The 25,617-nt window shown below is 37.4% G+C and overlaps 1 protein-coding gene across 1 annotated transcript in view; it reads left to right on the top strand.

Moving 5' to 3' along the window:
* LOC149539760 (coiled-coil domain-containing protein SCD2-like) overlaps positions 1-25,617 on the top strand; it is a 119,156-nt gene that overhangs the window by 55,672 nt on the left and 37,867 nt on the right. Inside the window, exons 11-13 of the mRNA XM_089800962.1 lie at positions 3,491-3,625; positions 3,721-3,842; positions 24,583-24,658. Of these exons, the coding sequence (XP_089657088.1) occupies positions 3,491-3,625; positions 3,721-3,842; positions 24,583-24,658 (333 nt within the window). The remainder of the gene's footprint in view (positions 1-3,490; positions 3,626-3,720; positions 3,843-24,582; positions 24,659-25,617) is intronic.

Raw genomic sequence — 25,617 nt, 5'->3', positions numbered from 1 at the left:
GTGATGTAGTCTTTGATGAGCAACGAGGACCATTCATGTTCGTTTCTCCTATTCTTGATCCGACAGGCCAGCCTATGAAGGTTCATGATTTGGGAGTTAGGCTTCCATTAGGTTCATAGGATGGGAGGGCTCCTGCAGCTTTTGAAGCTCCAGTTATACCAGTAATCCCTGTATTGACATCTTCAGCTTCTCTTGCAAGATCATCTAGATTTGTAGATGCTTCACTTGAGTTTGATCCAGATTCTTCTGATGAGGAACCTGATAGTAGAGCATCTCTTGATACTAATGTTGGTCATATTCCTCTCCGACCTAATTGGTGGGCCTCTTGCAGGATCATCCAGATTTGTAGATGCTTCACCTGAGTTTGATCCAGATTCTTTTGATGAGGAACTTGATAATAGAGCATCTGTTGATACTAATGTCTGTCATCCTCCTCTCCGGTCTAAGTGGTGGGCTAAGACACTTGCTGATCTTCAAGATGATGAGCTCATTGATTGGAGAATTTCTCAAAAAAAGAGCAAACCTATAGAGTCGGTTAACTTTGCTCGCATGGCCAATAGTCACAGTTTGAATCTCAAACATATTTCAAGGTTAAAGGAATTTCAGAGTGGGAGCAAACCATGACATTTGAACACAAGAGCCTGTTGAAGAATAACACTTGGGTCCTTTCTGATCTTTCACCAAGGAAGAAACCCATTGGCTGCAAATGGTTTTACAAAATCAAATACAAATTTGATGGTCTTTGGATAAGGACAAACCTCTTTTAGTTGCAAAGGGCTTTTCTCATCGTCAAGGCATTGATTATGAGGAGACCTTTGCTCCTGCTACAAAGATGAGCACAATCAGATTAGTCCTAGCCATGGCAGTCCAGTTTGGTTGGAAGGTCCATCAAGAGCACTCTCTTGAATGGTGATCTACAAGAAGAGGTGTACATGACGCAACCTCTTGGTTTCAAGGTTGCAAGCAAAGAACACCAAGGTTCTTAGACTAGTGAAGGCTCTCTATGGCTTAAAGCAGGCCCCTAGGGCATGGTACATCAAAATTGGTAAGTACTATTCCTACAGTGGACCAAACTGCAGACATTCTCACCAAGCCTCTTGGCCTAGACAAATTTGCCAAATTTGGAGGACAACTTGGTGTAGTTGATAGATTAACCATTAAGGGTGGGTATTGCGATAATAGATGGCTTCTATTATCATCTCTTATTATTTAATGGTTATCTATTTGTAATCTATTGTAAATATTAGAATGTTTCTAATATTTAGTTAGCTTATAGTTAATTATTAGTTTTCTATTAGCTAGAATAGACTGTTTCTATTCTTTATGATAGTTTCCTAAGGAAACATTGTTCATTCTTTTGTATATATTGACCTCTTGGTCTTTGTTATTATCAAGCAAGTACTTTTACCAATTACTTAGTAATAGTGGTTGAGCTAACTTTGTTAGGACTCAGGAATATAGAAATAAAACCAAGTGAGTTGTGAGAAAATGAATTAGAATCATTAAAAATTCCTTGTTCCAGCTTCACTTTGACCTCAGTTAGCTAGGATAGGTTGTAGGAGATAACACTACGAAAAACACGCTGAATCTTGAAATTTGGCTAAGCCTGGGATTTTTTAAAAAGCCTCAAAATCTAGAATCTGCATTTTAACTCCTATGAAGCTGAAACTAATCTCAAACATCTTGGCTGTATTTATACAAACATATCTTAAAGTATAAGCAACTTATACTAAAATGTTATAATTGTATAGATCCTCCTAGCCCTGAGCTGAAAAAAATGACTAAATCCTTCTGCAAATAAGAAATGACTTTCAAAAATGATAATTTTTTAGCTTTTAGATGCTGAAAGAAAAGCTAGTGAGTGTTTTTTTAAAAAACTTGTCAAAAAATCTACAATTTTTTGAAGAAACTTGTGCTCCTTAATTTGCACGTTTTTCTACTTGATGAGTAGTCTGCGATATTTCCATGTATGAGTATATTCATGTCTATATATGTGCAGATATATATAATATAGTAACGAGAATCGTGTTGATTCACACGATTTGGCGATTCGATTCAAGCCAAACGATTTTTTGTGAATCGGTGAATTGAATCAGTGATAAAGGGTTTATGAAATAAGTTACTAAATTTCAAGGGTTTTTTAAATTTGCCAATTCGCTATTTGATTCGGCCTTGCCGATTCCGATCTGATTCCGATTCTCGTTACTTTGATATATATCTATATGCATGTGTGTCTAGTAATAAATAAATATTAATATATCTCCACATGCATGTGTGTCTAATAATAAATAAATATTAAAATGTCTCTACATGCATGCATACATACATATCTATACATTCATACATACATACATATACTGGGCTTCATTATTGCCATAATTTTAGTCCTATGAAGCATCTTACAAGCAGATGGAGATGTTAATATACATTAACATTTTGAATTAAATCAGCTTACATCCTCATTGTTAATTTCAATTGGGGGTTTCTACCATGACAAATTGTGTTATGTTCTGTTCATTATGAATCTGTTTATGGTAAGCCTGAATACCTACATAGCTCGACTTCCTCTGGACACCACTTTAGTGTGTGTAAATATCTTCATTGTAGCATTCTGCAGGCATTGTTCAATGGCTATACACGTGATCTTTCTGGACATTTCTAGAAAATAATATGCATCGTTTAATGGCTCATACACATGATCTTTGTGCAGACCATATTGTATTTTTTGTACCAATCTGTGTTCTTGTTGCAGTTAGTTCAGTATATTCACTGTAGCAGAATCATTTAATTTCCTGGGATTACGAGTGCATCAATTTGAGAGTATGTTGATGATAGGATTTATCAAATAGGTAGTATTCTTGTTGATCTTTTTTGATGTTGATCTATAGGGTAGTATATTAGTTACCCCAATATTCTAGATCTTGTGTAAGTCCCTTTTTGAAGGAGGAACCATATCAAGGGCTTCAATCTATTATTGAGAAGTCAGTGTTCTTGTTTCTTGTGCTTGATTTCTGATTGTCTAATTTGAGGTGAAGATACTCTTCTTTTTAGCTCCAGCTTTTAAATAGTGCCTCTTTGATTTCTTCAAGACTATTCTGATACTGGTAACTACTCTAGCATGGAAATGGAGATTTGTCTAACCGGTTCACAAATAAAGGATCCAGACATAAGTTAGTTTTTGTTTTGTGAGATGAATTCCAATGTCTTTTCCTAGACCTTATCTTTCTTTGGCTCATGCTTGGTTATTGAGAGGAAGCTACCAGCTTTCTTGTTAATGATAGAATTGTACTACAACAGTTTCTAATCTGCCTTTTGAATGGTACAATGCTGTTTGAAATGTTTTAGACATGGCTTACGTTTTAGATGTATCCTATGTGTGATGTATCCAACATTATATTTCTAGGCATGTGAAGTTTCTGGACTTTGGTTTGATCTTGTCAAATCTTTTCCTATTAGCATATAAGAACTTAACGTTTTCTGGTTTTTACAGGAATTCATGCAGAGATAGCTGGACCAAAGCATGAACATTGGTCATCTTTAGCCCCTCTTCCACTTGAGGTGGTAATCTCTGCTGGCCAGAAAGCAAAAGAAGATCCTTGGAAGCAGAGTCGTCAATCAGAAAATGGTAGGCAATTCAACAGAAGCCTTTCTGAGTTAAGTATTGCTGGGATGGCTGTATTGGAAATAGTTAAAATATTTATCTCCTATCTTCTTGCACAGGAAATGACGAATCTGAGAAGAAGAGTAAAGTTGTGCGTGATCTGAATGACTTAACTGGGGAAGGAAATGTTGAGAGCATGCTTGCTGTTGAAAAGGGCTTGCGCGAGCTTGCCTCCTTGAAGGTAATATTTCTACAGAAAGGCACTTTCTAGTTTTCTTCCCAAGGTCTTCTGAATAGAGTCCATTTTTTCAGCTTAAGTATAGTGATAATGTATATCTCCGTCCAAGGGGTTTAGCTTAGTTGGTTGAAGCAATGAGTTCTCATTGTGGACACCCTGGTTCAAATCCCAATAGTGACATCTTTGTGGAGTTCTAAGTTGTACCTCTTGGTCTTCTATTGTTTATATTCATCTCATTGTAAAAAATGGATTCTAAGTTGTTGTTCTTGGTCTTCCAATTGTTGTTTCTAGTGTGATTGCTCATAAGGAGCTTGAATAAGTTGTACTTGCTGCTCTTAAGGAGCACCCGGTTAGTAAATGATCTAAATATAGATAATGTATATTTCCAGAGAATTCTATATTTTGCTTAAGGTTTAGAACGTAAAGCTGCACAATCTGTGTCATGGGTAGTTTTGGGGAAAATGGTGTAGAAGATTTAATATCAATGTCTTGGATGACCCTCTGTGAGGATGACAAAAATGAGTTAGGAATGTGGGGTTCTTCAAACATAATATATATGATGCTAAATGAGGGTCTTGTGGTCTCTAAGTAAACTTCACCATTAAATTACCAAATTTACGTTTTTAATGTTGTACTGACATAAAATCCTCATAGAATTACAATATTAAATGTTGCATTGAGAATAATCTATGCTCTCTTGGGATGTGTCCTTTGGACTTTGTTCAATGTTTCCATACTTGAGACATCTTGGGGGTGCAACGTCCCTAGATCATGTCCTGAACCAACATCTCTTAGGAAATATTTAGGAAACAGGAAATTGTAAAGATGGCCAGCCTCTTGAAAAGCAAAACAAAGAAAGCTTGCAGCTCTGCTTTTTGCCTTTACCTTTTTTTTTCCTAAGTTACTGAATCGACCATATTCCAATGTGATTTTTGTAACACACTGGCTGAGCTCTAGTGAATCTAATGTGATGTGTGAACTTTCCAGGCATATCCCAATGTGATTTTTGTCGTTTTTTCCCCTCTTTTCGGATGGATAAAAGTTGAAACCTAGCTGATATTGTTTCTAAAAGTATTTTTGTTTTTATTTCAACATTTTACTACTCCTCTGCACTTAATAATAGAATGAAAAATGACAACTTAAAACTGAAAAGTGAAAAATGTAATGTCCCCTCTTTAGTTCGACATGGCATTGATCATGGATTTGCCTATTCCAGACTCTCGTAGGCAAATGGTGTGGAAAGAGAGTCAATTCTGCGGATCAGATAGTCATATCTTGCTCTTGAAGAAGTGTTAAGAGGTTATATTTTATCATTATGTGATATTGGGGCCCACATGTTATAATTTTAATTTGAGTTGCACTTTTTATTTTATAAAATTACTTTATTATAAAAAAGTGCATTATAATGAGAAATTATAAAGGATGTTTCTAGAAGTTCTAGCAACTTCTTAGAAAAGTGAATAAATAGAGGGCTGGGCCTCTCATTTGGACATGCTTGGATTGGAGAACTCTTCTACTTCTTCATTGTGAAGACAATTGTGGGCTTTGGATCTGCAAATTATTCGATCTTTGGGAACGAATCACTCCCTTGGATTGGCGACTTTGAGGGTGTGAAATATCACCTGAATTGTTGCATAATTGGAGTTGGTATTCAGCCATCTCATTGGAGCTTATTGAGAATTCGTTGTTAGGGTTTGTTTTTGGTTGGAATAAGGATTTCAGATTTGCCCTATCATTGGAGAAGCATTTGACAAGAGTTTGAAGACAGAATAAGTGCATTTTCAGAATTGGCAAAGCAGGGTTCGGAACCACATAATTGCTCATATCTCCTCAACCCCTTGGAGTTATTTTTTATGGTTTTACAGGGTTACTACCTAACCCTAGGCGCCCATTTTCCTTGCATTTGGGGGTCCCCAAAACCCTGATATTATTTTATTTCAGCAGCCGTACAGGTACGGCCCTGCTAGTTTGGGCAGCAGCAACAAATTAAGGACAGTTTGGGGGTGCGGTTGGAGGTCTTCATCAACGATCTGCAGCAAAACGTGGTGTTCTTCCATAGTTCTTCAAACCAGGTTCTTGCTTTCTGAAATATATGTCAATTTTTGGGTAAATTTGCTGTCATACAATCATTGTAATAATCAGTCCGGAATTGGTAATAAAAATAATTTCAGAATTTATTGCATTGTAATTGAAATATAGTTCAATGGCTTTATATATATTGTAATTCTGTGATTATATTCTGAAAGTATCAAATCTGAAATTACCATATTCTGAATATTGTTACTGTTACACGCCAAGTGTTTGACAAAATTCCTAAGTTTAGTTTGAGGGTTTCTGTGGCCTTTATAGAGAGGGTCATTACAATGGTATCAGAGCTATAAGTCCTGCCATCCTGTGGAGGTCTTATAGGGAATTTGGAACAGCTGGATAGGAGGGAAAGTGTTTGACGAAATGTCAAAACACTAAAAATCAGAGCATGCGACAAAGGCCTTATAATTTCCGCAATACCAAAGCAAGACAAGATAGGATTTCTGACCTGCAGAGCGAACAGTCTAGCTCATCTATCCAGGTGGACATAGAATCCAGTCATACAGACACAGGGGAGGTATTTTTTGATCAAGACTACGACTACAATATGGATAGAGGCGGGAATACCGGTCCAGATCCGCAAGAGGAAAGATTTTTACAGTTATTAGACACCCTGGCACAGGGACAACGATTAGCCGAACAAAGAGCACAAGAACAGAATCAGAGAATGGAGCTTATGATGCAGATGATGGCTCGACAAATGGGGTTGAACGCTAACATAGGTGGAGGAAATAATCAGAATGGTCACAATCAGAATGGGAATAATCAGGATGAGAGACATAATGGAGGCGAACAAATTGGGAACAATTTCGGTCATGCCTCCCAGCAAGCTCGGACAGTAAGTTCGAGGCCTATGATTCCTACGTTCCTTCCTAGAGCTCCAGAGCAGCCGGTACCAGAACCCCAGATCACTGACATACAGGATCAGCTGAGGAGAGATTGGGAAGCAGGAGAACCAGATTTTACAGCTGCAATCACCTTTAGAGAGTATATGGATGTGCGGATGAAGCATATGCCCCGTGGACAAGACAGGACTCAGAACTATGAGCTACGAAAGAAAGTAGGAAAACTACAGTTACCATATTATGATGGCTCGGGGAAGTCTACAGCAAGAGCTTGGGTTCAAAAGCTTGACACATACTTTCAATTGAATCCTATGTCTGAGGAAGAAGCTATTAAGTATGCAGCAATTCACCTGGATGGGTTAGCACACGAATGGTGGCATCATGGTATGATCACTATGGGTCATGCACACATTACCTCATATGTGGAGTTTACGGAGAGACTGATTGAACGTTTTGATAAGAAAGATCCAGAACTCCATTTCAAGGAATTAGCCCAGCTTAAACAGTGGGGCTCATTGGAAACATACATTTCAGAGTTTCAGAAACTTGCAGTGTTAGTAACAGATGTATCTGAACGAAGGCTATTGGTTTTATTTATGGATGGGTTAGTTGATCCGTTGAGAGGGTGGATTAAAGCTCTCAACCCTTCCACTTTGCAGGAAGCCATTAAGAAAGCTCGTGACATGGATTCCTCTTCAGCTTCTAAAAATAAATTTCAGGCAAAGAGTTTCCCTTCAGGAAAAGAGAAGGACAGGAAACCCTTTCATAGAGAGGCACAGCTACCTAAGGAGGAAAGTAAGAGGCTGGACAACGAGACACTTAATGACTTGCGTAGGAAGAAGCTATGCTTCTATTGCAAAGGCCCGTATGAGTACGGCCATGACTGTCCTATGAGGCCAAAAGGGAAGGCCAACCGGGCAATGTGGGCTTATTACGAAGGCTCAGATTCAGATGGTTCAGAACATCATGATGAGGATCCTGATGAAGCAGAGGGAGAGCAGGAGATAGACAGTGCAGGGCAAAGGCAGGAAACAGAGCTACATTTACAGGAAGCACGACTGTCTAGTATCCAGAGAGAGGGATCTTTCAGACTTCGGGGAGTCTTGGCTGGACAGAAGGTTATTACATTGTTGGACATAGGTGCCACGCATAATTTCATTGATGCACGATTTGTAGAGAAGCGTGGACTCATTACTGAGGAGTTCGAAGGACTAAGAGTCAAGGTAGCTGATGGATACACTCTTCGTTGTGACAGGATGGTAAGAGACTTACCTTTGCGCTTGAACAACTATGAGTTTAAGGCGGATTATCATGTGGTCAACATGGGTGACATGGACATAGTACTTGGGATGCAGTGGCTACATTCATTGAAGGTGGTTACCCTGAGATTAGAGGATATGGAGATACAATTCGAAATAAATGGTAGGATTCATGTGCTAAAGGCTATCCGTAATGGAGAGATCAGGACTATCTCATTTAGGCGGCTGGAGAGATTAACTAGGCATAATGATATAGAGTGGGCAGCAGTTTGTACTTTGATACCTACACAGGAGGAGCAACATAAGGTGGAATATCATCCTGATATTCAGAAGTTGAGGATTAAGTACGAAAAGGTATTCAGTGAGATTCCACCAGGCAGGCCACCGGACAGAGGTATTGAGGATATTATTGAACTGGAGGAAGGTGCTAAACCTATCATGATCACACCATATCGACATCCAAAGCGACTCAAGGATGAGATCGAAAGGACCATTGAGGAGTTGCTAGCTATGGGGCACATCCGACCTAGTAAGTCACCTTTTGCATCCTCTGTTGTTTTGGTAAAAAAGAAGGATGGAACGCTTCAGATGTGTATTGATTACAGGGCATTAAATAAGAGAACCATTAAGAACAGGTATCCTATTCCTCGCATTGATGAGTTGATAGATGAATTGCATGGGGCCTGTTATTTCACGAAAATTGATTTGAGATCAGGATATCACCAGATCAGAGTCCGTGAACAGGATATTGAGAAAACTGCTTTCAGATGTCATTGTGGGCACTTTGAGTTTGTAGTCATGCCTTTCGGCCTGACCAATGCACCTGCCACTTTCCAGTCCACTATGAACAGAGTTTTCCACCATCAGTTGAGGAAATTCGTGCTGGTGTTTTTTGATGACATTTTGATCTATAGCCGATCATGGCAGGAGCATCTAGAGCATTTGGAGACGGTGTTGAGCATTCTACAGAAGGAGTCCTTGTATGCAAAGGAGTCCAAATGTGACTTAGGGATGACCGAGCTGTTATATTTAGGACACATCATTAGTGCAGAGGGAGTGCGGATGGATCCTGAAAAGATTCGCGCTATTGTTGATTGGCCTCCACCAGAGAACCTTACACAGTTGAGGGGGTTCCTTGGTTTATGTGGTTTTTACCGCAGGTTTGTCAGTGGCTACTCACGACATGCAGCTCCCATGACAGATTTACTGAAAAAAGGGGAATTTGTGTGGACTCAGAAGGCACAGGACTGTTTTATGAGATTTAAGGAGATAATGACTACGTGCCCAGTTCTAGCATTACCTGATTTCACGAAGCCATTTGAGCTTCAATGTGATGCATCTGGAGAGGGAGTAGGTGCTGTACTTATGCAGAATAAGCACCCCATAGCTTATGAGAGCAGGAAGCTCAGAGGCCCTGAGCGTTCATTCAGTATATATGATAAAGAGATGTTGGCCATCATGCATGCTTTGGCCAAATTCAGACAATATCTTGTGGGTAGCAAGTTTTGTATTAAAACTGATCATAACAGTCTGAGGCATTTCTTGGGACAGCAGGACCTGAATGATCGCCAACAAAAGTGGGTAAGTAAGTTGCAGGCATATGATTTTGACATCTCATATGTCAAGGGAACTCAGAATGTTGTTGTAGATGCTCTATCTCGAAGGCCACACCTCACTCTTATGGTTCAGATATCAGAGGATTGGCGACACTTGATTATAGCAGAGTATGCCAGGGATACATGGGCCTCCGATATAGTAGAGGGAACAGTGATTGATACCAGATACACACTTGTGGATGATTTGATCATTTACAAGAACAGGATTTACCTGGTCCCAGGATCAAAGGTTAAGCAACTGATTATGAGAGCACTTCACGACTCACCGACAGCAGGCCATCCCGGGTACTTCAAGACTTACAAGTCAGTTCGAGAGCAGTTCACTTGGAAAGGGCTGAAAGCTGATGTTTTGCAGTATGTTCGAGAGTGTCTTGTTTGCCAGCAAAACAAACAAGAACACAGCTATCCGACAGGGCTCCTACAGCCACTTCCGATTCCCGACAGGAAGTGGGAATGCATCTCCATGGACTTTATCACAGGTTTGCCCAAGGTACAAGGACGAGATTGTATTTATGTGGTGGTAGATAGATTAACGAAATATGCTCATTTCTTTCCTATCACCACTACACATTCAGTAGCTTAGGTGGCAGAGGTTTTCTTTCGGGAGATTTTCAGATTGCACGGCTTGCCTCAGAACATTGTGAGTGATAGGGATAGCCGTTTCATGAGTCACTTTTGGCAGGAGGTAATCCGGTTATGTGGCACGGAGCTTACACCCAGCACTAGCTATCACCCACAAACCGATGGTCAGACAGAAATTGTGAACAAATGGGTGGAAGGGTATTTAAGGAATTATGTGGCAGCTCAGCAGCGAGCTTGGGTCAGATGGATATATCTCTGCGAGTATTGTTACAATACTACATATCATATGACTATACAGATGACACCCTTCATGGCACTTTACGGTTATGAAGCACCTAGTTTCCTGGATCTATTGTTGAGCGACAGCCGGGTACCCAGTGCAGGTGAATTATTACAGGAGAGTAAGGATATAGTTGCTACCCTCAAAGACAATATTGCAAGAGCTCAGAACCAGCAGAAGCAGTATGCAGACCAGAAGAGAACTGAGCGTAGTTTTGAGGTAGATGATATGGTTTACCTCATGTTGCAGCCATACAGGCAATCTACTCTTAAGAAGAGTGGGGCAGAGAAACTTAAGCCACGCTATTATGGACCATTCAGGATTATCAGGCGAGTTGGTGAAGTGGCTTATGAGTTGGAGCTTCCCGCAGACAGCAGAGTGCACAATGTGTTTCATGTGTCACGCCTCAAGAAGGCGTTGGTTCAGAATGTGGTGCCTTCTACAGTATTACCTCCTTTAGACGATGAGGGAAAATTGATTTTAGTACCAGAATCCATCCTGGAGAGCAGAGAAAAGCAGCTTCGTAGAAGGGTGATCAAAGAATACTTGGTTAAGTGGAAAGATTTACCTGTTGAGGATGCTACTTGGGAGGGGGAGGCTATTTTGCAGCACTCGGCGTTGAGATTGCTTGAGGCCAAGCAATTTCAGGAGGGGCGGACTGTAATGTCCCCTCTTTAGTTCGACATGGCATTGATCATGGATTTGCCTATTCCAGACTCTCGTAGGCAAATGGTGTGGAAAGAGAGTCAATTCTGCGGATCAGATAGTCATATCTTGCTCTTGAAGAAGTGTTAAGAGGTTATATTTTATCATTATGTGATATTGGGGCCCACATGTTATAATTTTAATTTGAGTTGCACTTTTTATTTTATAAAATTACTTTATTATAAAAAAGTGCATTATAATGAGAAATTATAAAGGATGTTTCTAGAAGTTCTAGCAACTTCTTAGAAAAGTGAATAAATAGAGGGCTGGGCCTCTCATTTGGACATGCTTGGATTGGAGAACTCTTCTACTTCTTCATTGTGAAGACAATTGTGGGCTTTGGATCTGCAAATTATTCGATCTTTGGGAACGAATCACTCCCTTGGATTGGCGACTTTGAGGGTGTGAAATATCACCTGAATTGTTGCATAATTGGAGTTGGTATTCAGCCATCTCATTGGAGCTTATTGAGAATTCGTTGTTAGGGTTTGTTTTTGGTTGGAATAAGGATTTCAGATTTGCCCTATCATTGGAGAAGCATTTGACAAGAGTTTGAAGACAGAATAAGTGCATTTTCAGAATTGGCAAAGCAGGGTTCGGAACCACATAATTGCTCATATCTCCTCAACCCCTTGGAGTTATTTTTTATGGTTTTATAGGGTTACTACCTAACCCTAGGCGCCCATTTTCCTTGCATTTGGGGGTCCCCAAAACCCTGATATTATTTTATTTCAGCAGCCGTACAGGTACGGCCCTGCTAGTTTGGGCAGCAGCAGCAAATTAAGGACAGTTTGGGGGTGCGGTTGGAGGTCTTCATCAACGATCTGCAGCAAAACGTGGTGTTCTTCCATAGTTCTTCAAACCAGGTTCTTGCTTTCTGAAATATATGTCAATTTTTGGGTAAATATGCTGTCATACAATCATTGTAATAATCAGTCCAGAATTGGTAATAAAAATAATTTCAGAATTTATTGCATTGTAATTGAAATATAGTTCAATGGCTTTATATATATTGTAATTCTGTGATTATATTCTGAAAGTATCAAATCTGAAATTACCATATTCTGAATATTGTTACTGTTACACGCCAAGTGTTTGACAAAATTCCTAAGTTCAGTTTGAGGGTTTCTGTGGCCTTTATAGAGAGGGTCATTACAAAAAAGAAAACCTTTTGTTCCATCAAGTTTCTGAGATTGAGATGGTAGGGAATTTGGTGGCAAGAGGAGATGAATAGTGAAGAGGCCGTTTTAGGGAATAACGAGGGACTAAAAGGGAATGACTATTCAAAGAAGGGAATTTTTGAATATATGGAAATTTCATAATATTCATATGATGAGGAACTTATTATATATGTTATACTGTAATACATAACATTTACTACAAAATGCGCAAAGGCTTCAAGTTCCAGCTACAAATAATAAAAACAGAGAAAATACATTGCTATTCTTGGGCTTGCAAAGAACTTGTTGTTGAACACACAATAAGACTGATGGGAGGTGGTGAATCAGTCTTGACCAAATCTTTAAACTTTTGTGTCACACGTACTAATTAATTACCTTAATCCAACTTAATCTACAAAGAAAGATATTGCAATGACAACACAAACACATGAACAACAATTTTTTAAGTGGAAACCCAATGTGAGAAAACCCTGGTGAGAATCACACTCACAATACAGATAACTGATTACATATGTTTTAGGCCACATTCCAAGGAGCACACTAATCCTAAAAAGGAGTTGTAGGCTTAGGCACCAACGCTAGGGCAAGATACAACAAATCATTGCACGAGCTAGCAATAGAGCCACTATCTTCTAGCATGTTTAGAAAATTGACGAATTCAAAGGATGTATGATTTCTTGATCAACCACTACAACAACTCTGTCAAAATTGTACTTTTACATCTCATATCTTTCACATTGACTTTATATTTGATCCCAATACAATCCTTGTCAGTCCACACCACTCAACTAGCCACCCATCTATATATATCAGCTTGATCAACCAGAATATCAACTATGTTGGCAATGGTAGGGATAGGCATAATTTACACTCAATGTGGCCCACCCTAGGAGATAAGGGGGACCCAAATACACAAGCATTTACACTCAATGTGGCCCACCGTAGGAGATAAATGGGACCCATATACATCACAACACTCCTCTGACAAATGATTTAATCAATGCGCAAGCACCACAACATTCTTTAAGGTTGGTGCCAAACATAATGTGTAGCCACGAAAAGGAACATGTTAACTAGTGGGCACATAAACAATCTCCTATGCACATAACTCTGTGCAAAGCACGACATGCCAAAAAAAAGATCCCTATCAACCTTTTAACTCTTCCTCTAAAGCATATCCAGAGTGATAAATAAAAAATCAAATAACCAAAATCATCTGAGTCGGCCAAAGGCCAACACAGACAACAATGTCGCAATTGGAACAACATGACCTCACTTGCGGTGAAAGCCAACATAGTGTATCTAAGCTAGAACAATGCACAAACATTAGGAACATATCAACCAAACCACACACCAGAAAATATCATTGGGGAGCATTCTCTGGTCACTGTTGACTATTCCTGATAGCCAAACAACAAAACACATATCCAACCTCTGAACTTTTGTCGACCTAAAAGTAGTGTAGTGCAACATTCACAAACGATACCTGGTAGTATCAAATCTGCAGGTCAACAATGTTTTTATGTAGAGCATTCTCCCATAAGGCCATTAAATAATCTTTCCTGCATATACTGAATACACATACTTGTCACCTTTCGGGCATACAACTTACTAGCTTCTCATCATTACTAGTCATCATAATAACATTTAACCATCCAATGCCGGACTTTAAATGCTCTTTCCTATCTATCGGATTTCAAATACTCTTTCCTGCTTTTTCAGCTTCCCATAACCATGCACATGACAGCACATAACACTTTTATGCTCCTGTATCAGGTACAATGCTGGACTCATGCACCTGTTCATCAGGTTGCCATCAATGCACACAGCAGGTTGACATCAGTGACAATACTGAACACATAATGCTAACAGTTGTGCAATTAATGTGCTTATTTCCCTTGTCTTAAGGTTGTAGTGGTTGACACAATCCACAAGCTTATGAGTTTGAATTGAGATGGGAAATGAGGCTACCTCAATGAGACTGAAGTCTTTTCTGTTCTATGTTGTAAATCCGCAATTTTGTGTGTGCAAAAAAAATAAAAAAATTGTTGTTTTAGTGTCACAAAACCATAAATTTTTGACCGAAACACCACATTAGGAGGTACAGATGGAACTTTTTATCTTGGGTATTATTTTGCTTAATTTGATGCTGAAAATCTTGCTATTTTGCTTACATCAATGGCTGAAAACTGCATTCAAATCTTTCAGATTCAATCCTAAGATCTGGCTATCACACACGGTATTCCAAAATAATGAATATGATAACTAAAAATAAATAAATAAATGAATTATAATATGTTATAAGATAATTACATCTCAAAGATAACTATGGTGGCAAACATAGCTTAAATATTAAAAGTACAGATATGGTATTAATACCATCAATTTAAGAAAAAGTAAATTGGTGAAGCATGTTAATTATTAGACATCTCAATTATATGGTCAAATAAATAAACATATACATCATTGTTATGAATTGATAATAATATATAAAAACTCGACATAAGAAATATCCACAGATTTCATAGATAAGTATCAACGTAATTGAGAAAATTAATGAATCGTCTGCAAACAGTGATTAAAGATAAATTCATACTGGGAAGAAATACATGGAATAAAGTTCTAGTAAGCAAAGGAATAAATATTACAAAAGAAAACGAAAATATATTCAATCCATGTGAGAACAATATTATACGCCGCAATGGGAAATTCCAGAGATAAACACATCAGGGAAGGCACAAAAATATAAATTTATTGGACTTAATCAAAGCAACTGTATTGTTGACTATATAGGTTTAGAGAAGACATGAAATGGATACAATCATCCAAACACTAGGGGAAATCACAGAGGTTGTAAGGAAGAAAGAAAAAAACATAGGGGAGGCACATATTAGAGTTTGCAGCTAACAGCTGTGTTTAAGGAAAAGCAGAGGAAAAGAATAGCCCAACAAATAATGGGAAAAGAAAACCACAGAAGTGTTAGAGGAGGGTTGCAGTCAACAGTAATTAGCAGACCACATAGCAGGGATAACGTACAAAATAATGACTGACAAAGCAGTTAAACATCATAAATATTAATAGCAGGAGATATTTATATAAAGGAACTCCTTATTGCTATATATAAGCGTTGTGAATAAAATAATTTCAGATCAAACCCCAAATGATAATGATCTTCTCGACTATTGCTATCAACAATAAGGAGCACAATTTGTTAACTAACTACTGGCAAGATAAGGAGGGAAGATGGACAAATTAGATAGTGACTGCAAAGATTGAGACGACAACTCACATTATTCTCATTGTGGGGTATTCAATGATAATTGTTAGCTTTACCAAAGGCACCAAGGTACTTTTTTTATAGGAATTTTGTTTCATATGTATAGTGCTGAAGGAACTCCACTACAAGGAGCAGTGCACACCAATAGAATACAATAATCAGATAGTCCTATAGTTCCGACCGAGGATATAAAGATTAACCAGACAGAACTATTCGATTGAGACATAGCCTCACAGATCTCTATCACATGAATATATGGCCTTAATCTGAAGCAACAATAGCTTTTATTCCATTCATATTCAAGATACTTATCATAATAGACTTCATTGATCAAAACGTGGCATCCTTTGTCATTCCATTATCACTCACTCCCTATGTATGTATAGAGACCACCATTATTATACAATTCTATTAAAATATATTTCTGTATTAAATTAATGGAATTAAGTTTGGAGTTACCATCTTATTGGAAGAAATCTCTTATGAAAAAAAGAATTATGTTCTAAATTTGATAGGAACGAAAAAGGGTGACATTACAATATGCTTAGTTCGCTCATGGAAGATTGGATTTTTGGCAAGTTTGAGGACCCCTTGATTGTTGCAAAAGAGGGGTGAAGGGTCTGCCTGAGGCATATGGATGTTGAAAAGCATCTTATGAAGCCAAACTGGCTCACAACCTTCTTTGACTGTTCACCTATATTTAGCTTCTATTTGATGATGACAATCTCCTTGCACCTCCTGCTTCAGATGTTAGCACTTCTACTCTCCAGCCTAAATGGTTATATCAAAAGAAGATACAATATATTATGAAAGGCTATCATGCACTGCCTCTCCTACTACTCAGGTCACCCATCCATCTAATGATTCTGTCCTATACCATCTGAGCATATGGGTGCAGGATTCTTTCTGCTACAGATATGCTGGTGGGATGGCAGCTAGGGGGATGGGTTCCATGGGTTACTTCGCTTCCTTTCTCTGTCCTTCCCTGATAGTGTTAAGTTCTGCCCCAAAGTTCTCCGATGCTATCTTGAACTTGGATCTCTCCTCCATGCGTCTGGCAAAAGTATGACCACGAGATACCTCCCATCTCCCTAATCTGACCATGCCATATTTCAGAAGATCCTTGATTTTTTTTTTTTTTGTTCAATCTGATTGTGACAGTCACTTGCATTTCAATATTATGCATGATGAGCCTCCTTTGAGATTCAGTAAGAGATCTACCTCTACCATTAAATAAGATGTCATTCCTATACTTCCAGATAATCCAGAGAATTTTCAAAGAAAGACAAGACAAAGAATAATAAGATGTTTTCTGAAGGCTGAAGACATGATCAACAAGCAAATCAAGTAAACTGAAATTACTATTGACAGACAAGTAATGAATATTCCAGATTTGCTTAACAAAATTAAATAAAAAAATAATTGCTTCACAGTTTTAGGAACTCTACATAATCTGCAGACACTGAAATCACCATTAGGTTGCTTTATATTAAGTCTGCGAAGAAAAGTCTCCACAGGAAGCATCTTTTTTAGGCTCCATTAATCTGTACCAGATGGTATCAATCTGTTTTTATTATCATTCAAGATCAAAGTCTTCCTCCCCTCCTTCCCAACCCCAAGCAAGAGCTGATATGCATGAGAATGTCATCATTATCTGATAAGAGAGAAAATATGTATTTGGCTTTCACTCTGCTATGGTTGTAACATCAGACCGTCTGAAGAAAAGAAAACAGTCATCATGAAGGGTGCATTTTTTGGGCAGATTGAGTACCTTAGAGGCATCTTTGACGATAGAGTAGGTTTCCATTGGGTTTGGAGGATATGGGCTTGAAGCTTCAGATCTTCCCACTCAATCAATTTCCCATCAATTTTTTAAGACTGTTGACCCCTTTAAATGTCCATTTCTTTGGTGAACAACCCTGAATCTGAGCAAGTGGTTTTCTCTTGTGAAGAAGGTTCCACTACATGGACATTTCCCCACAAATCTCATAGTTTTATTGAAGTTGCTTTATTCTATGAAATCAAACCTTTTACCTGTTCCCAGTCTTTCCAAATGGTTTTAAAGACATTAGACCCTCCAGCATTGATAGGGAAGGATCTAGTTATAAGATTTGCTAAATGAAGTGTTGTGTTAGCAGAGGCTACAGGCACGGGACGAAGGTGACAGTGATGTGTCAGAAGTAGATTTATCTTGTTGTAATTAGTCCGTTAATGTATTTTGTTTATTAATTTGTCTCAGATATTTTGTTAGTCGTCAGGAGACGACTTTTCTTTTTGGGGGGGATAGTGTCAGCTGATTGGATGGTCCCGTCGGTGTTTCTGTAGCCGACGGAATGATTGTCGTCGGTGTTCTGTATTCTGTAGCCGACGGGTAAATAGTTTGTAGCGGATATAATGTTTGTGGCCGACGGACTCCTTCAAGAAGGTTCGGCGGATAGTATTTATATCCCGTCTGGGATCATTGTAAATCATCTATCTTCTATCATTCATCTTATGAAGTATAATGTATATCTGGCATATGCGAATATAATTCTGCTATTCTGTTCCATTGTCTGTATGCGTTCATTTATTTTACTTGTACGGCAAACATGAAGGTCTTTCCTAGATGTTCATTTATAGGGGGTGGCTCTTGTAATGTTTTTTCTGATCAGGACCTTCCAAGGTTCCTGTCCATGAAGGGCCTTGGCAACCATTTTAGAGGCCAAGGATTCATCAATGGGCTCACTTTATCTAGCATGAACTTCAGATGAGCAATGAATTCTACATCATAGCTTCTTCTGGAACTGCTGTCATAAGATTGAGTTTGCACAATATTCGGTGGCATGTGTAAGGTACTAACCTTCTTTTCCGGCACAAACATAAAGGAAAAGATCAAGACAAATAACTTTTATAGTATGTCCTTAATCACAATTAAGAGAGACTACAATGAGTAGATAAATGGAAAAAAAAAAAGAATACTTATCTGCACATGGGGGTCCATAGACATTTGAAAAGAGAACATCTCCCTTTTTAAAGGTGGTTCAAGTGGGAATGGACATTTGTTATTCTAACCCCTATAATGTAAATTCCCATTTATTCCATCGTTTAGAATTTCCAGTCACTCACCCATCTTCCCAGTTACTGTAATGTTCCCGATCTGATCTTATATGCTTTGGAGACGACTTCTTAAATTTATCCACAAGAGGCTTTAAGCTTTCTTTAGTTATTGCAAATGAATGTATACAATAGTCTTTAAGACAAATGCATTAAAACAAGCATGGAGAATAAAGTCGCCAATGATTCTCTTATTTCACCGAAGACTTATTGGGTTCAATAAGGAGGTTTAGATACATGCTAAATTTATCCTATGGATCAAATAGAATACTAGAGTGATCTTCTTGTAATGCTTACTTTCCCTGTTCCATTCACTATGATATTAGTCAACACTGAATTAAAGAGCATCAATAAATCTGGTAAGATATCATATGATTAACTCTTTTGAATCTATATAGGATTTGTATCCTTGACATGTTCCCTATCAGATCTTATGGTCTTTGAGTCTTAATTCTTATATTTTGGTTACAAAATCCTTATGTGACAATTATTGATTTTAAATCCATAAATCTCCTTATACTTTGTTCATATCTTTTGATTTCTTGTTCCCCTTCAATCTGATAAATAGGAAATCGGATATTATAATTTTGTACTTCATTAATTTATTAACATAACTTCTGATATCTGATATGACAGTCAGTTTGTTTGTGCATCTTGGATACTATAGTATTGTGCACACAGAAAATAGTGTGCACAACATGCGGCTTCGTGGTGGATGATAACAACATCGATAACACCGGAATCTTTGAAGATAACAAAGATACCCAAATTCTTCTATCAGTAAAATAATGAAATCGCCCTGACTGTTATCAGCAGCGATGGAAAGGGAGCACAAAATCTTGTCTGCACCCAATTAAAGCAGATCGCTATTCACAAGGAGATCGGATGCATAGACCTCCAAATGATGAAACAACTGGCCTCACTTCTAGATATCACAGACCTAGTTGACTAGGCTAGAAAATAGGGAAACTAAACCAATTCCAACTTTTTACTTTCTCAAATAGTTGTCAAAGATGTAAATGCTTCGTCACTTGTAGAAATAATATCTATGCAAACGATGGATGTTTCTAGCACTTCGTAATATTCCCGCTTTTTAAGTTGGATTTTACTTGATCTTTCTATGATGATATCTCAAGAACTTCAGAGTTGGAGTCTCCACTCGTGTTCAGTATAATTGCCAAAAGTAAAGTAAAAATAACTGAAAGGATGTTCTCTGCTTATTTGTGTTCACTCAGTTATATATTTCTCGAACAAGTGTTATTAACTTATATGGTCATGACAGAACACTCATGTTTGGAACCTTAATGAGATATGCATGTTGTTTTGATTTATTATAGATTCTTTGACTCTCCTTTGTAGTGCCCTTAATATATCTTCACGTCCAGTCTTTTCATGTCATTAAGTTCTCTTTTCTTCCGCTTCAATAGAACCAAGCATATATTATATTGATAGAGTGTCAAAGAAATAATTCCAATGTTGGGTAATAAACTCGCCAAGTTCAACGTTGGTTTTGAATAAAGGAAATTATGAATGTGGCTTTATATTCCTCGACATTCCACATTTGAGTTCTAAATCCATAAATATTCACAGAGATATTAATAACATTTCCCAAATGCTTCATTCGAATCTGGTTCTCACACCAGTTTGTATTTGTTTTCCATTTACTCTCCGCATGGTGTAAATTGTGGGTACGTATATAAATGATACTGGTTAATTATTTCAGCGTTTATTGTATTTGATGTTCACACTGATTGTAAAAAATGTTGTATGAATTACTAGTTTTGTTAATTGACAGTTCCAGTGTTCTTTCTTTCTTTTAACTTTCATTGGTTTAGTGCCCGAACTAAGGAGTAAGCTTCTTTGTATTTGAATCCGTTTGAATGGAATCCATCGTAATTATCATTGAGTTGAATTGCCGAGTAATGTGATTGCTAAGATTTTATCCGTCCTCACTGATTCATGTTCAACCTTTCTAGTAATCATGTGTATGGATTAGTCTGCCTTCACTGTCAAACTATGATGGCAGTTCCTTGTCTACGTGCCGATCCACTGCAACCTTATTTTACTGACCGAATCCTTATATTATCAGACCAGAATTATTGTCACTGTTGCTCATTTTATTCTTTGTACTAAATTCTTCCCTAATCATTCATGTGTGTCCTTTCTTTTCCAAGTCGCCCGTGATTGCTTGATCTCTTTACGTATCCACTGAATTATCTCTCCTGATTCTCCTATGCGGTGCCAATATTTGAAATTTCTGGTGATTCCGGAGACTGATATCAGAAGCTTGCTGCATATATCTGTTTTTTCCTCCAATGAAGTTCTCTAGAAGGACTCTGCCCACAAGTAATACAAGTGCTCATGGCAATTTCTGTCTGCCTTACTGATGAATGTTTATGCCTTGAAAATCACCCCCCCCCCCCCCCCCGTTCTTTCTAGGCACACAATATACCTTATATTTTAATATCGATCCTAAGAGTATCACCATCTGTATATTGATGTTACCATCCATTGGGGATAATTCTATATTGATGGGGATCCATTAAATCTGATTGTTTCAATTACATTTGCAGTCCTGGCTCTGATAACATGTTGAATTTTTTTGTAGATCGTTTTCTGCAAATGTAATAACACTGCCATCATATTGGTGTGTTCCAAATGCAGATTTGAATGACTTGTAAATATGAGACATGTCTCAAGTGACATGTCTCTCTCTCTCTCTCTCTCTATATATATATATATATATATATATATATATATATATATATGTAAGAGTATTTGTCTAAATGATAATTTACCAATAACCATAAAAGAATTATCTCCAGGTCAATTCACAGGTTGGATGGATGTTGGTGTCTTGGTCATTTTCAGATTTTTTGCAGAATTAGGAAGGGTCTCGATAGTAGGTTTGTTTTGCAAAGCATATGGAAGAGAAGGGGCAGCTTTCTCTTTGCATTAATGACTAGAAGTGGGCAGTCTTTTGTAGGAGGGTATTATAATATTGAAATGTTTCTTTAATGATCATCTTAGTTTCTTTAGGTAGTTTCATTTTCATGTCCAGTTGACAATTGTTTCATTTAGAAACATTGTCTTTGTAAATTTTTACAAGTGGCCTTTGTTTCCTTTGTTTAATGCATCGTTTTACCATAACACTTTGTGTTTGTCATATGTGTTGCAAAAACTAAATAAAGTTATTTTAGAGCGAAATGATGTAGAGGGAAGTGCAAGATTGTTAAAAAAATTCACACTTATGGCATCCCAGGCTGTGGGTACACCTACGTTCGCCTTGCGTATGTTCATTGTACCTCTTGATTGTATAGGTTCACTGTGGGTCTTTCATCAGAAGATCCACAACAAACCTGGGCGCCTAGGTGGTACTCTATGCTATTTCAGAGCGAAGGAGTGAGAGGTCCGAACCCGAGGTATCAATAACTTAGCTTAAAGGCAATGTAAAACCTTATATCTATTATGAGTCTTAACTATCACCATAGTCACTAGCAATTTCTAGTTTGGAGAGAGACCCCTTCCTTCTACCTGCATCATCTTGTGACTACATCTAATTTTTATATATATACAGATGCACCTGTATTCATTTAGTTCGGTAACCTGATTTGAAATGTTTTCCTTGTCTTCATGCCCATTTTCTAATCCCACCTATTTGGTTGACAATGACTCACTTTTAGACTTTTAGTTGTGAATATTTTACAGGTCCCAGTTAAACAGGAAATCATAAATGGGGAAGGAAAGCAATGATTGGTCAGTCCTGTCAACAAAATTTAGGAGTGTAGGCAAAAAGAAGAAGTAAAATTTGAGGCTTGAAACAAGAAATTTTCACAATGGCTATAGCTGAGAATCAAGATGTGTTGAACAGGGATGATGACATTTAGAACTTGATCTACGCTAAAGTGGGAGCGAGTGTTATGCCCACAAAATTGTTTCATCTTCTCTGCAATTTCTCCCAAAAATGTAATCTGTAAAATCAGAAATTCTTGAGTGCAGATTTGGAATTTATCTTTATGAAATATCTGTAAACATTTGTCAGAAAATGAACAGAATGTGCTTTGTAACATCTCATATCTGATAATGAATACTACCAACAGAGGAGAATAATTATTGTCAAGATTGGACCAATTCTGATATGAACTAAAATACAGCTCTTTCAGTACAACATAGAAAATATTAAAAAACAGATGTAAACAACAATGAGAAAGAATGTACATACAATATCACAAATGAAAAGGGTGTACACAAGCTGGATAAGACCAAGCATACACAAAAAGGATAAATACACAGACTTTGTTTTATCTACATTTATTCAGAAAAATCCCCCGTGAATTATACCAGGTGTAAAGGAAAGCTACAAATGTAGAAGCAATTACAAGTGCAAATCACACCATTTCCTCCTTGTTGGAACTTGATAGATCTTGTCACTTGCTAGCGAACCTGTATTTAACTAGTGCAGGGAGACTTTTTAAAGTGGGAGGTGTTGTTAGTTGTTACAACTTAGAATATGTATGCTCTTCACTGGGGGGCTTGCTGTTACATCTTTTTAGTGATGGAATATAGCCTTAACATAGAAACCATGCAGCACATACAAATCAACAGACAGAAGATCAGGAGCTTATGATGATATCATTCAAACTTCAATAAGGTAAATTAATTATTAAATGACAATAACAGTTTTAAAACTTTCTAACCAACTAAGATGAATAATTTTCAATTCAAGTCAAAATTTGAAAATTCTTTAAACACCTTCATGTATAATGTTTGACTATAAAGGGCTATGTTTACCTGCAAGGAATTACCCATGGGTTAAATAGTTCAAGAAATAATGAATATAGTTTCAACAATTTTATTTAAATTCCAGGGTTCCAACAGCAAATGAGTAGGGGAAAGAATTGGAAGAGAGTGGGATTTGTTACGTTGTTGGCAATAATTGACAAGTCAATTTGAAGGCTCTGGATTCCATATTTTACCAAATCAACCAAAAAAAGAAAATATTTGCTGGATTTTAATCTCTGTAGTCTGTTTGTCATCAAATGTGCTACATTGACCCACATAGATATGACTGATTGAGATTTTAAAGGTTTGATGAGGCATTGATCTGCTATATAGAATGATAAATCTCAGAAATTTCTATTTGGCAGAGGTAAATCAACTACTATTGAATTCTACTTGGAGGCATGATTAGTCAATTCGCTTAATTGCCATCATATTTCCCTTTCCAGCGATTGTTTCTTGAAATGTCTTCCTAGTTGGTTCCCCTTCACGACCTTATGTTTGTTTAAAGTTTAGTATTATCTTATTGTTTTGGTTCACCTAACTTCTGAGACTTCATTATGATTAGGCCTTTTTTCTTTCCTATGCAAACCTTTATCTATGGCTGTCACCACATGCGAGGTTATACCATGGTCAAGTAGTTCTTTTAATTCGTTAATTCTACAAACTAAGGATGTCATGGGTAGTTATATTTAGCCAAAATTGACTTAAGTTTTCTATAAAAGCCTACGACATTGTGGGATGAAAGGCAAGGAAGCTTGAAAAGTCTACACATTAGGTTGTGTGCGCTCTGTAATCCATCCACTTGTTGGGATACTTGGTTGTATGGTTGTTAAGAACAAATGCCTGGGATAATAGATCTATACAAGGTAATGTTGACCATTCTAATGGTCTAGCTTGTTGACATTTGATAACACTGTGTATTTTCCTTTAGCATGTATTTGTTTGCCATGTTTAAGTGTGTTTTTGACATGTTTAGCTTCTTGGTCATACTTAAGTAATAGCAAATAAAGTTTGTACTCATGTACCATATTGCAGGTTGATGATGCTGTTGTACTTGCTATGGCCCTGCATCGACAGCCGAACCTTGCTCGGGTGGGTCAGGCATTCCCAGGTAGGTTAGTGATTGCTACTGCTTCATATTTCTAATGAGTTTCTGGTAGGCTTCTTTTTAGTTTTTAAGTTGTTTTTGATTTTTTTTATCGCTTGTACGCATACAGGCTATAAATCCAATTACCAATTCTTCAAATATAAAAAGAACATTGTAGATGCAGGCTTCAGAGTAACAGATGTTAGGCAACTAGCGAACAAACCACAATTACTTTTCTATATCCTTTACATTGAAGGTGTCTCAGACAAATTAGTTTGGATATTATGAAAAAATGATATCAACATACACTCTGGAGCTGTCAGCATCCTCAGAATTAGCTTTAGGAACTCCAAAGATTCCTTTAGTCAAATTATATGAAAAGATATTTTATTAATCCCCTGCTTTTGTGGTGATTTCTATCTTCGTGTATCTTAGATATTCTGTTCACATTAGAATTAAAGAACATTATACAGATTTCATTAGGTTGGCCAAGGAAGAACATGATGACCCCGAAAAATACTTCATCTGTGTAAATATCCTTAAAATGCTAACAATTTTAATAGAGATGGTGACTGGAGGTTGAGTCAAACATGTTATCTTTTGTTGCATAAATTATCTTTAAGCAGACACTAAGCCTCCTCTTCCTTGTCTTGTCCCCAGGGTTTTGTTTCCTTTTGGCCCTTTCCAGTATTGAGATAATCAATTAATTGAATTAACTATGTTGTTACTCGCCTTAGGTTTTAGTTGTTAAGCCGCTATAATAATTTTTGGTTGAGATTAACTAATAAAGGTTTGTTACCTTATATTTAATCAACTAAGCAAATAATTTGATTAACCATGTTGATATTATTTGATTCTCTATTAATAGTTGACCTCTTCCCCATTGAGAAATTTTTCACATTTTAAAGATAGGTAGTCTTCTCTATTCCTTATCAAGCACATGTTGCTTCTTCCTGGTGAAGAATGCAGTATTTGAACTCAAA

Source organism: Cupressus sempervirens, chromosome 9, assembly GCF_028749045.1.
Source record: "Cupressus sempervirens isolate cs-2001-9-10 chromosome 9, ASM2874904v1, whole genome shotgun sequence".
Lineage (NCBI taxonomy): Eukaryota > Viridiplantae > Streptophyta > Pinopsida > Cupressales > Cupressaceae > Cupressus > Cupressus sempervirens.
The sequence above is the reverse complement of the archived record's forward strand: the minus strand, read 5'-3'. Positions and strand labels throughout refer to the sequence as shown.